This window comes from Accipiter gentilis, chromosome 6, assembly GCF_929443795.1.
Source record: "Accipiter gentilis chromosome 6, bAccGen1.1, whole genome shotgun sequence".
In the NCBI taxonomy this organism is placed as follows: domain Eukaryota; kingdom Metazoa; phylum Chordata; class Aves; order Accipitriformes; family Accipitridae; genus Astur; species Astur gentilis.
In genome coordinates, this window is record NC_064885.1 from 2533001 (window position 1) to 2546278 (window position 13278).

At 52.7% G+C, this 13278-nt stretch overlaps 1 protein-coding gene across 2 annotated transcripts; it reads right to left on the reverse strand.

Moving 5' to 3' along the window:
• Positions 1 to 2459: 2459 nt before the first annotated feature.
• On the reverse strand, positions 2460 to 10323 carry LHX1 (LIM homeobox 1). 2 transcript variants are annotated; one of them, XR_007506299.1, is made up of 6 exons: positions 10154 to 10323; positions 8703 to 8929; positions 7931 to 8208; positions 6995 to 7160; positions 5653 to 6553; positions 2460 to 2540 (listed from the first exon to the last, which is right to left on the reverse strand). XR_007506299.1 is itself a non-coding variant. In XM_049802417.1 (5 exons), the coding sequence occupies exons 1-5, from the start codon at positions 10321 to 10323 to the stop codon at positions 6174 to 6176; spliced, it is 1221 nt and encodes a 406-aa protein (XP_049658374.1). In that variant the 3' UTR covers positions 5151 to 6173. The 2 variants fall into 2 exon arrangements, 1 of the variants encoding a protein (XP_049658374.1); XM_049802417.1 differs by lacking the exon at positions 2460 to 2540 and having other exon boundaries at positions 5151 to 6553.
• Positions 10324 to 13278: the final 2955 nt, after the last annotated feature.

The following is a 13278-nucleotide window of genomic DNA, read 5'->3' on the forward strand; positions in this document are numbered from 1 at the left end:
CAGAGGACTGCGTGCTGTCCAAAAATAGCTACGAGCCGGAGCTGAGCTTGTCTTTCCGACACTTTGGCTAGCAGATGTGATTTTTTCCAACCCGGCCTTCTTCATTTCAGTCATGCTATCTCATTCAAGATTTTCTTTTTAAATCGGCAAGACAATTTGTCAGTGAAAAAGAGAAAAAAGGAGAGGGAAAAAATTGGGGAGAAGCGGGAAAGAGCACACATCAAACCTATCCACTAAAACAAATTACATAACAGGAAATTTAGATTATGTACATAAAAAATCGCTCTCCTTATAAATATTTATTACTATTTTTCTTCCGTGTTTTTATTTACTTCAGTATTTCTGATATTCCTAACCCATCACTCATTCAAAAAACACAACTGTTTTAAAGATTTAATCAACACTTAATGGCCCTTACATCTGAAAACATAATGAATATTGTGTGTCTGAATAGATGCACAGCCTAAAGATGCTTCCAGCAGATAAGAATTTTAAAGGCCGCCCAGAGACAGCTGAAAAACTAGAAGAAAACCTTTTTTTTTTTTAGGCAGAGCCAAAAAGACCTATTTTTTCATCCACGAAAAAAAAATCTCCCCGTAGGAACCCTACGTGCGCGCTCTCCTGTGCACAGAAACGCCAGCACGCAGCTATTCTCGAGACGCTAAGCACCATCACGCGAGGCAGCAGCCTTTGCCGTCAGCTTCGCTCCCGGCGATTCACCGCAACACCCCGGCACGCGTCTCGCTCCAGCCCTATGGAAGTCGGGGGGGTGTTTTCCAGGGGGGTGTTTTCCAGCTCACGTTTACAGTCTGGGCTGCGTGACGATTCTCATGCCACGTAGCATCCTTTCAACAAAATCACACTAGACCTGTCCTGCAAACTTGGCCTTCCTCGATTAGCAGAGCTAAGGATTTCATTCCAAACCACGTGAGAGACCGTCGGCCTCTTTAAAGGTTCCGATTCTGCCGGAAACGAGCTTGTATTAAAACCGATCAGGGAAAAAAAAAAATCTAATTCTCACAGTTGCCAAAAACGCTCTCTAAGCAGCGCACCAAACGTCATCGAAGCAGAGCTATTCCTGAATTTGAAGACAGCCTGTAACAGAAGACTTACGAGAGACCGGTTGTGCCCCTCATCCCCAAGGAGGAACGCGTAGAGGGCCAAGGGGGTTCTCCGAGCACCGGAAGGCGATACGCACAATAAAACCAGCTGCGTGCATCCCATTCCGTGATCCCGTGCACAAATGGTGAAAACGCTGCCGGAAAATCGGTCGCCCTAAGAGTACCCTTACCATTCCAGTTACAGCAGTCCCAAGCACAGAGATTTAGTAACGTGAAGGTCAGCTAACTGACCTGAAGGCCACATTTACGCTTCAATTTCTGCATTACAATTCCGCATGTAATGAATGAAAAACTCACCAGGCAACAACAAACTTTGCTTTCTAAGCGTGACCCCATGCTCTACAGCTAAAAGCACTACAAATACTATTGAAAAAGAAACAGAAGATAGCAATCCCAGAAGGATTTATAATCAGAATCTATTTTTAACGGTCCCGCTAATTTCATTTATAACTTCATGGGTATTCTGTTGGCATGAGGAACGCTGACCGCCCCAGTGCCATGGCAGACGCAAAGAAAAGACCTTCCAGAACCCGCTCCAGCATCGCGATTCCCCGTTCCCAGCTCAACGCCGTCGGCAGCGTTTAAGGACACGTATCAATTGTGTAATCTTAATATACCTGAATTTATCTGCTGGGGTAGTAACAGAAAGGGAGACTGCAAATGCTTGCATTTAATATGGTAAGAACATGCAAAGCTTAAATACAACAGTCTTGTTCAGGGAAAAAATCCAGACTATGGCGAAAGGAATCGTTCCTGAGAGGGCACTGCAATATCTGCCACTTCCTAGGATGGCAAAAGCATGTAAATCACCACCGATATTTTTAAATTATATTTATTTATAGATTTGTATCGTGCACCCTTCGCTCAGCATCTGGGCACACACACACACATATTAAAATAATATACATAATTTGTCTACAAATCGTAATTTAAGTACATTCTCACTCCTGGGATACAGATCTTTTTACAAGTCCCCTGCCGTTCCCCAAGCAAAGGCCTGAGTAAACAGATACCAGCAGCGACTGGAGACGAAGGGAAGGGGCAGCGAGGAGCATCGCGCAGCGGCAGCGCGGGGGGACGCGGCGCGCCATCGCTTTGGGCCAAAGGCAGAGTTGTTTGGATGCTGGAAACATGGCATTTTACGGCCGCTTTGATTAGCCTTCAAAATATCTCCTTCGCATAGATGAGCTCAACACGAGTAATACTTACAAGGTTTGCCTTGCACCTTTTTTTCCTAGGAAACGGTCTTACACGCGGGGTTCGCGCGAGTCTTCGGCCTCGCGCGTTTGAAGACCGAGCCTCCCTCGGCCGTGCCGGGAGGGCGCGTACCGCTCGCCCCGGGAACGCCGCGGGTGCCGTCCCGAACGGGGCGAGAAGACGAGGGCCTGCGCGGGGTTTAACGTCACCGGGCTGCGCCTTCTGCTGGGACGCAGCAACAAGGTGAAGGTCACCGAAACCAGCAGCAGTCAAGGAAGGAAAGATCAAAAGAGAGCGATTACTTCTAAAAAGGCTTTCGAAATTACATTGCACGTCCGTACAGTCGCACGTCGCACGCCCGCGTTTCTGCAGTTAAACCCCCTAATACCCGCACGTAAAATCCACCCAAGCAGCACACATTTCTCGAGGCCCTTCTCCGGCAGACCTCTATTCACCCAAGTAACGCTACCGAAGTCAATGGAAACGCTCTTGTAAACAAGGACTTACAAGAACCCAACGTGACAATGGTTTCAAAAGGAGTTTTGACTGTGCAATTGTTGCTGGATTAGGGTCTTCAGAAACACCGAGCTCGCTCTGAAGAGCACAGAATTCAAATCTGCAAAGCGCTGGGGCCTCCAGAGCGGATCCCGCAAGCACTGAAGGACACGCTCAGCCTTAGGCATGGGAACGGCTCCTGGGCTCCCCCCCACCCCGAAGATGGGCAAAACCCCTGCCAAAGGGATGGGAGCTTCGAAAAAAATACAGGCTCTCCTCCCTCCCTTTTGTAGGCCACTGACCTACCCTGAACCGTATCACATCGCTGCCTAAATTAACAGGGAAGAAACTGTACAAATACCTTGTCACCAAAACAAACAAAAAAAAAAAAGGAAAGAAAAAGAAAAACAAAAAAAGAAAAACCACTTGGCAGACAGGTTTTCTACAAAATAAGCCTATTTGGTGAAATTCTCATTTAAAATAATTGATTCAACAATAAACCAGCAGCATAGACCAGAAGCGCAAACAGCAGTATTTATCAATAGCACTTGCCCAGATAAGTAAAAGTTTGTCATAAATAGATCACCCATTACTTTGCTCATATAAATGCAAAACAGAGCAACGAAACAGAGCAACAGTACAAAAGACAAATAAATGAGTTAAGACACAGAGTCCATGAGTTTAAGAAGTCTCCCCTGTATTTAATAAAGCATGAATTTTTTTAGAAACACTAACAGATCCCTTGCAGATAGTTTTTATCTTTATATTATTATATAAGACATTTTGTGTTTAAAGTGAACTATTGCTTCATCTAGGTGGCCCCTCTGCTGGGCATAGAAACTAGGTTGTGAACAAAATAAAAAATCACCATTGAAAATTACAAATCATACAACTTTAAAGCATTTGGATTTTTTTTTTCCCCCTCAGTCCAAAGAGGTAAATAATTGAATCACTGGGAATGTAGAAGTCTGTGTTTTAGCGTAAATTTCTGAGTCTACGTAAAATAAAAAAGAAGCCAGCCAGAGTCACGATTAGTTGAGAGACGAAGGAAAATATGCAATTATAGTTCATCCCATCCTATTAGCTCAGCAGGTGGAAAACATTTAGACCAGTGACTTTTCAGAACCAAACCTAATTCTTTGCTTCTAACACAGGTCAAAGTCCTCTCGGAATCAATGAGACTTTTGCTTTTGAAGAACTGAGTATCTGGGATTCTGCAATCATTTATAATTAAAACATTAAATCTGTCATTTCACAGGGTTCCAGAATTTTTTGTTTTGTTTCATTTTTCTCCCAAGAAAATTAGCATGTATCTAGTGCAAAGCAAAATATTCTCCCCCGCTGCCCTTCAGAGAACTTCACATATACCAAACGCTATTAAACAATTGACTTTGTACCAGCTCTAAAAAAGGATTAAAATTACTTTCATGACATTGAGGTTATGCTGTGTTGAAAACCATCCAACTGGGGAAAAAAAAAAAAAAAAAAAAGAAGAAAAATTACCTTTGGAGAATTAATTTAACTAAAAATGGGTCAGTTAAAAACCATATCTTTGCAAGTTCTTTACATTTACAATACATTGTTGTTTATGCATGAAATAAGCATTTTGAATATGTTTTCTCTTAGCATAGACCAAGAATAGCTTAATATATTTAACAAATTGCTTAGTTTCCGATTTTGAAATTTAACGTACAGCGTAACATATTATTTGTACTTCAACAACTGAGCCTGCAGATGGGAAGGACGGCTGGAGCTGCCACTGACTGCTATCTGCATCGACACCAGGGTTTAGACTTCTACCAGAGCAAAAGAGCTATACAGGATTATCAGTAGAGTGGATCATTCTTTCTCAGGGCTATTTTACTCAAGAGAATCCATTTTAAATTGCTTAAAACATCAAATGAAACACAAGTTATCTAAACATCAGATTTTCTAATTTTATTAAAAACGCACAAATTTTATCCAACATGTTTTCTTTCATACAGTGAATGGTCTAATATGCACTGGAGGTCACACAAGCTTAGGTTTATTAGAACAATAAAAGACATATGAGAAATTTAATATATAAAGAAAAAAGTAGCAGCTGTTGACTGCATATTTGACCATAAAATTTAAATATTTTGGACTTTTATTTTAAAGACACAAAAATAAAACCTGTGTGGGTCTATATAAGTCATATTAACAATTCCATGAATGTTCAACAGGACTAAAAATTAGCAAAGATGTTTTTTGTTTTGTTTTTTTTTTTTTGTTTTTTTTTTTTAACCTTGTAACACTTTTTAAACACCTTCTCGGGTTGCTGGTGCAAAGCACCTTACAGTATTTGTGCTATATATTTACTTTATTTGGCAACTGTCTGGGTTTCGTGGGTTTTTTTTTCTTTGCCTTCTGTAAACAACACCTTTTACAAACTAGCACAGTGAACCACAAGCCCTGCAATCTGTTATAACATCTACAGAAAAGAAAATGAACTATTTTGGTTGGTTGCTCAAAATATTTTGCTTTTGAACAAGAGGTTCTAAAACAGGATTTATTAGTAAAACATCGAACTCCTGAATTTAACATTAGACGTAAACAGTTGACTGTTTTTAGTTCAATAGAGTCTTTTTGTTTAGCTTTTCTCTCTCTGTGAAGGTAGAATACTTTTTGTTTGTTTGTTTGTTTGTTTGTTTTTCAAGTCATTTTCGTTAGAGGTCTGGGTGGTGACCTTTGCTATGATGAGGAGGTTTTGTACGTGTAGCTTTGTGAAGGTAGAAGAGTTGGTGCTGAGGGCTTAACATTTAGTATTTGCTATTTTGGAAAACAAAACAAAAACAAAGGAAAAAGAAAGTTGTCCCACCTGGTAGTCAGCAGGCTGAAATGGCTGAAGCTAAAAAGAGTTTCTTGTTGACGAACTTTCTGAGAGACAAAAATTAACAAACAAATTCATAATGCCAGAACCATCCTTAACCGGGAACGCTAGAGTTCTTGCAGCTTTTTTCCCCCTTTTCTTTGACCTTTCCTTCATTCACTTATTAATTTTTTAAACGAGAAGTTTCTAAGGATTGTGGCTCTTAGGATGACATCCAACAGGGTAAGCAAACTTACGCCATCCTACGGTATGGCAGCACTTTACTGTACAGCTTCACCAGTTTCTTTGTCAATGGTACAAAAAAGTCCCCTCGCTTGTTTGATACAACCGTAACATGAAGATTGTCCCGGTCTAGAGCAAAGCTTGCCTTGGAGCGATTTGGATTCAGTTCGTTCCCAAGGTAATATTGTCTTAGGGCAGGAGAGATGTTATATTTATTCATTTCTGTACACCGTAACAATAAGCAGACTAGATGATCATCACTTACTTAGACCCAGTTTGTTTTAAAGCTACCACACAGCCGCTTCGTTCATTTCTGGTGGATGTGACAAGTGATTGCCATAGTTAGCACCACCGTTGACGGATATCGAAGAAAATGGAGGACTGGGGCCAAAAACTTCCGCGGACATGGAGTGCAAGGACCCGGGCAGGTTGGGTTCGGGACTGGGCGAGTCTCCTGGGGGGTGCGACATGATGTCAGTGAAGCGCTGAGCCTCACTGGAGGGGTGATGTCCGGGCAGGGGGTGATCCATGGCCCCCAGGGGAGTGCCTGACGGCCCCGAGGAGGGCACGAAAGGGAGATCCACGGGGGTCTGCGCTTGAGACGAAGGAGGTCCTTGCGGGAAGAAATCGTAATTGCTTCCAGGGCCGTAATACTCGCTCTGATAATCTGGCGGACAAGGAGAGACAGAGGGAAGGTAACACACAGGCCGAGGGACCGGAGGGGAGAGACCCAGGCTGGCGTGGCTGGCGAGGGAAACGTGCTAACGGCTTGGGGGGGGCTCCGGCCCGGTCCCGGGGGTCCCCGGCCGGCGGAGCCCCCGGCCAGCACCGGGGACACCGAAATGCGACGGCTCGGTCTGCGAAACCGTCCGGCAGCAGGGGGGAATTACCCCCCCGCCGTGCTCCGAAGAGGGGCGAAGAAACCTGCCGGCTTGGCCCCCACCGCCACCACCACCACCACCCCGGGGAGACGGAGCAGGGGGACACAGGGGACGGGCCCCCGCCGGTTCGGATGGCGCTGGTGCCGAGCGGGGAGCACAGCTGGGGGCAGCGGGTACCGGACGGCGGTATGGGGAGCTTGAGGGGGGTGTAGCACGTTATTACCCACCTCCGTAGAAGGAGAAGGGCCCGTTGGGGATGAGCTCCCCGGGCTCCAGCCGGTCCACCAGCGGCCGCATCCTGCGTGGGCTGCGGAAGAAAGCGTGCCGGCGGGCGCCCAGCGCGCTCAGCTGCTTCATCCGCCGCTCCTTGGAGCGCCGGTTCTGGAACCAGACCTGGGGGGCCGGGGGTGGGGGGGTGGTGTGGGGGGGAAGAAACACCGGTCACGGGAGTTGCCGTCGTGGGGGTCCCCTTCACGGGAACCCGGCACCCACCGCCGCCCCAGCAAGGACGATCCCCCCCACCCCGGGGCTGCGCTTTTCCCAGTCTCTTTTGTCCCGGGAGGAGGGAATCGGGGGAAGGGGGGGCCCGATCCGGTGCACCCCGACCGCGCTCCTCCTCCTCCTCCTCGTTTCGGACAGGGCCGAACCCACGCGTGACAGCGGCCCCGCGGCCGGCCGGGCACTCCCCGCAGCTCGCCGGCTGCAGGTCAAGAATGATTGAGTTAATTCTTATTACCCTGACAAGATTACTCCTAATTACCCTCACACTGAGACTCTCCAATCTAACCTCGTCTTTAATGGTCCTTTAACCCCCCATTACCCCCAGCGCTGCGGGTTTATAAACCCTTTAATAATTCCAGCGCATTGTCATTCTTATTTATCCATTAACCCCTCACATTTCTAGTTATTAATTTCGATACCATTTGCAGCTTTTTTAGGACTTTCTAAAAGAAACCCACAGCTCTGCCCTTGCCCACCAACCGGGGCTGGGGGGGGGATACACCTCGGTAATACCGATATAAAAGGCCGGCGGAGCTTTCCCTGGCCCTACAGTGCGGGGGCTGCCGGTCCCGCCACGCCACCGCATCCCCCGGAGCGAGCGGGCAGGGGTACCCGGTGCCACCGGGGCATTTGGGGGGGGGTGTCGGGGGGGGTCACGGTACCTGGATGACCCGCATGTTGAGGCCGGTCTCCTGCGCCAGCTGCTCCCTGATGTGCCGGGTGGGTTTGGGGGTGGCCGCGAAGGCGGCTTTCAGAGTCTCTAGCTGTTTGGCTTTGATGGTGGTGCGGGGGCCCCGCCGCTTGGCCCCCAGGTTCTGGTCGTCGTTTTCGTTGCTGCCCGTCTCCTTGTCGGATACGTTGGCGCTTTCCGAGTCCTTGGCGTCGTCCTGGGAAGGGTCTTGGGAGTCGGGGGACAGGCTGGGGTCACTGCCGGTGGTGGCTGGGCGAGAGCACACCGGGTCACGGCTCGGCTGGGGGGGGGCAAATACCGATCGCAGGGGATGGGCAGTGGGTATGACTGGGGGAGAGGAGAGGAGTGAGGGAGAGGAGGAAGAAAGAAAGAGAAGAAAGAAGGGAGAGGAGAAAGAAAGGGGTGAGAGTGAGGGGAGAGGAGAAAGAAAGGGGTGAGGAAGAAGGGAGAGGAGGAAGAAGAAGGGAGAGGAGGAAGAAGAAGGGAGAGGGGGAAGAAGAAGGGAGAGGGGGAAGAAGAAGGGAGAGGGGGAAGAAGAAGGGAGAGGGGGAAGAAGAAGGGAGAGGGGGAAGAAGAAGGGAGAGGGGGAAGAAGAAGGGAGAGGGGGAAGAAGAAGGGAGAGGGGGAAGAAGAAGGGAGAGGGGGAAGAAGAAGGGAGAAGGGAGAGGACCAGCTCCCACCCCGCGCAGAAGCCGGGGCCGAGCGCTTCCCCCCGCCGCATCGCCCCGGCCGCGCTCCCTCACCTGAATGCAGGCTGTTTTCTTTGGCAGTATTGCTGTTATTTAGGTAATCTTCTTTGCAGACAAACTTGTTTTCGTCTATGATGTAGAGCTCCTCGCCGGTGGAGAGTTGCTTGTTACACATCATACACGTAAAACAGTTCAAGTGGAACACTTTGCTCCGCGCCCTGCGGACCAGGTCGCTGGGGGAGATGCCCTGGGCACAGCCCGCGCACTTGGTCCCGAAACACCTGCGGGGAGAGGAGCCGGCCGGGGGGGTCAGCAGCGCCCACCCGAACCGCCGGGAGCAGCCCCGGCCCCGCGCCCTTCTCCGCGGCCCCCGCTCGCCCCGCCCGGCCGCGCAAAAGGAAAACATTTGGAAATAAAATCAAGCGGCCCTCCGGAGCGCTCTAACGAAAGGCTACCTTTAAAAATCAAAGAGGGGGAAGAAAACCAAAAAAAAAAAAAAAAAAGAAGAAGAAGAAAAAAAAAAAAAGACCCGATCTGGGCAGGGGATGGAGTGCTGGGGGATCAGTTAAACACCCGGGTTGCCTTCGCCAGGGTTTGCCCTCCGCGCCCTGCCGCGTTGATTAACGAGCCTTTAATAAACGTTAAGCAGGAATTCGTGTACGTTGTTCTCAATCGCCCACGGCCACGCGTGGGCCGCAGCGGCTGCCGGTACAGGCTCGGCCGGCGCCGGGCACCCGCGGACCGGCCGGACCCGGACCCGGACCCGTTCCCGGGGCCTGACCCGTTCCCGGGACCCGGACCCGTTCCCGGGACCCGGACCCGGTGCCTCCAGCTCTCCCCGCGGGGTTCCCGGCAGCCGGACCGGGGTCAGCGCCGGGGGGAAGCGGCGGCCGGCGGGCGAACGAGCGCCGGTACCCGGTTCCCATCTCCATCGACCCGCCGGGGGTCGCCGGGGGTGGGAGGGTTTCTCGCTGCCCTCCGGGGCGGCCTCGGCTCGGTTTGACGGGAAACGCTGGGCCCGCGGAGCCGCGCACCGAGCCGCGCACCGAGCCTTCCCCGCCGGGGCGGCCCCGGGGCTCCGGTCCGCGGCACGCCGCGGAAAATCCCACCGGGAAAACCCCAGCGAGGACCGCTGCAAGGGGGTCACCCCCCTCCTCGCCGGCTCCGCGGCACCGGGACCGGCCCCCGCTATCGTTCCGCCGGTCGATAGTTTCGAGGTAACTTTGGGGAACTCGAGCTCGACCGGTGCCCGTCGAGAGCGGTCGGGCCTCGGTCTGCCGGCCCCGACGGGGAGCCCCTTCCCCGGGCCGGACTCCCCCCCCCCCCCGGAGATCACCTGGGGAAATAACACCGGGGTTCGGACGGGGCGTCCGAGGGTCACACCGAGCAACGGGGGAAAACAAACAAACAAACAAACAAAAAAGGGGGAAAAGGGAGGTGAAAAATGGATGCGGAGGAGCTACGGCTCCGGGCGGGGGGGGGGGGGACGACGACACGGTACTTACCGAAAGAAGTCGTTTTTGCAGTAAAGCTTGCCTTCTCGCGAAAAGCATTTCTCTGTCAAATTGCATTTACATTCACAGCACTGAACACACTTCACATGCCAAGCCCTGTCCAGTACATTCAACAAAAACCGGTCCAAGATTGGCCTTTTGCAGCCTGCACAGTGAACCATTGTCTTTGGTTATTTCTGAGAGCGGGGGGTAGTGGTTTCCCAGATGTCAAGCAAAAAAAAAAAAGGAAAAAAAAATTAAGAATAAAAAAAACAACAAAAAATTTTCGAAAAGACGACAACACCGGCGTAGGTTTGCTTTTTTGTGTGTTTGTTTTAAAAGCCTTGGAGAAGTGAAGGAGGAGAAAAAGGAAGGGAGGACGAAAAAATCTTCGTTCGAGTGTCCTAGGAGGGATACACAGGAGAAACCACCCACTGCCCGAGGAGACCAGCGCTTCGACACAACCGCAGAATCCCGGCCGCTACCAACCACGACAGCAACAATGATAATAATAAGAGTAACAATAAAACAACAACGACTATAAAGATCGGCGCTCGTAAAAATTAAAAAAAAAGAAGAAAAAAAAAAAAGAAAAAAAAAAACCCAAAGCCAAACGCCAAAAAAAGCGAGCGTGACGAGTTTTTTCTCAGGTCTGAGGTAGAGCAGTCAGGAGTCAAAGTGCTTTTCCCAAAGAGAAATCAAAGGAGGAGGAAAAAAAAGAATAAAAAATATATATATACAAAAAAAAAAAAAAAAAAAAAAAGAAAGAACCAACCGGGACATGGAGACCCGACAGCGGTCAGAAGGGCTTCGCCTGCTGCCGCGGCGACATGGCCCTACGCGCCGCGGAGCGGGCCGCCGTCCTTACGCGGGGTGGGAGGGGTGGGGGGGTCGGGGAGGGGGTGGAGGGTTGGGGGGGGGGGGGGGGGAAGATGCTCCGCGGCTCCTCGCTCCGTCCCCCGTCTCCTTCTCTTTTTCTCTCTTTTTCGCTCTCCCCCTCGACGTCTCGCCGGTACGGTCGCACCCGCTTCCTACCTCCCCCCGCGGACCGCCCTGCTCGCTACCCACCGAGCCGGCGCGGCATCGTCCGGCTCTGCCGCTTCTTTTTTTTCTTTTTTTCTGCCCCCCCCCCTTTTTTTTTTTTTTTCTCCTTTCTTTTTTTTTTTCTTTTTTTTTTCTTTTTTTTTCTTTTTTTTTTGTTCCGCCTCCCGCTTTACCGGACCGGACCGGGACCGTCCCGAACCCGGTACCGGGAGCGGAAGGCGGAGAGGGGGGGTGGGGGGAAGGGCAGGTTGAAGGGGGGGTGGGAAAAAAGGGGAGGGGGGGGGGGAAAAGAAAACCGGGGAGGGCAGGGCAAGGAGAGCGGCGCTGCCCGCGCCGTCCCGGCAGCGCAGGGCGCACTGCATGTTCCCGGCAGCCCCGCGGCCGCAGCCTTATGCACCGCGCCTGGACGTCACCGCCGGCTTCGGCCAATCGTCTCTCCCTCCCGCTCCCACTCCCACTCCCACTCCCACCCTCCCCTCCACTCCCACCCTCCCACCCACCCACCCCTCCGCTCCCGCCGCGCCGCCACCGCCGCCGCCGGACGGGGCGTCCCGCTCCCCCTTTTATAGAAGCCGCCGGGGCGCCGCCGACCGCCTGAACCGCGGACGGACGGACGGACGGACGGACAGACGGACGGACGGACAGACGGACGGCCCCGCTGCCGCTCGGGCCCGGCCGAAGCGCTCCCCTTCTGCTCGGAGGGCCGGGAGCAGCGGGTAGGTGCGCGGGATGGGGAAGGTGGTGTATATGGGGAGGGGGGGAATGGGGTCGCTCGTTGGGGTCTGGCACCCCCACCCCCCCACCCCCCAAATCCACCCCCCCCCCCCGTAGAGGTTACGTATCCGTTATAGGGATCCGCCGGCCGGTTTTCGCCACCGAGGAGCGGAAGGGTTGGCTGGGGAGCGGCGGCAAACGAGTTGCCGTGGGGTTCCCCATCGTTAAACGGCGGGACGTGGGGGGGGCGCGGAGCCTACAGAAAAAACCAATTAAAAATAAAAAAAAAAACCCGGCGACGGTTCGCCTTTTCCCGGGGGGGAAAAAAAAAAAAAAAAAAAAAGGTGCGGAAAGGCCGGGACCGAGGCCCCGGGTAGCCCCGACGTGCCGGGGGGGGGTGCGGGGGGAAGGCGCCGGTAAGTTCGCGGCGATTCCGTTGCCGGCGCTCGCAGCGCCCGTCTGGGGCCGATCGGCAACCGGGCGCCGCTGATGTACTTCTTTTTTCGGCAAATAAAAATTCATTTGCTTTTTACCTTCCAGGGGCTCGGTCGGTGGCCGGGGCGGTTAGGAGGGACGTGATTTCTCTTTCCTCCGCGCTTTGCCGCCGCTCCGGGGAGGTGTCACCGCCCGGCAGACGCGGGCCGGGCCCCCCCCCCTCTCACCTTCCCTGCGGGCCGATTGATCCGCCGGCGGGGAATTAGGAGGGAAACGGCGGATGAAATGGCCGGAGCGCGCATCCTCCGCGGCCGCGGAAGCCCCGCTCCGGAGCCCGCAGCATCCCCCGCCTCCCCGCGCCCTTAACTCACTTGTCCGCGCTCGCTTTCACGTCCGTTTTCTGGAAAAAAAACCCCAAAACACCAACCCAAAAAGGCGAAGGAGAGGAAGAAATTAGAAAATAAAAAGGAAAACGAAGGCAGGAAAACCCCCTCCGGTGCCGGGGTGCGGAGCCGCGGCTCCGCGCTCTGCCCGCCGCTCCGGCCTGGGGGCGGGGGTGCGGAGCCCTCCCGGGCCGATTTTCGGGGCTGTCCCCGGGCCGAGGCATCGCCACGATGCTCCTGCGGGTGTTTAAAAGCCCCGGGGCTGCGTCCGCCATTTACTCTCTCCGCTCCGGCTCTCCCGGTGCCCCCCGCACCGATCCGGAGCCGGCCCATCACCGTCCCGTCGGGGCCGCCCGGGCTTCTCGGCGTCTCTCCGCGTCCCTGCCCAGCTGTTGGGTCGCTTTGCCGTCGCTTACGGGGATCAATAGAGCCCTGGGTGTCCCCGTCGTCCCCCGTCGTCCCCCCCCCCCGCATATGGGCCGCTTCTCATGCGGAGCGGAGGGGGCCGAGGCGGGGCGGGCGGCCCCGCTCCGCCGCCCGGGAAGGCGACAGCTGTAGGCG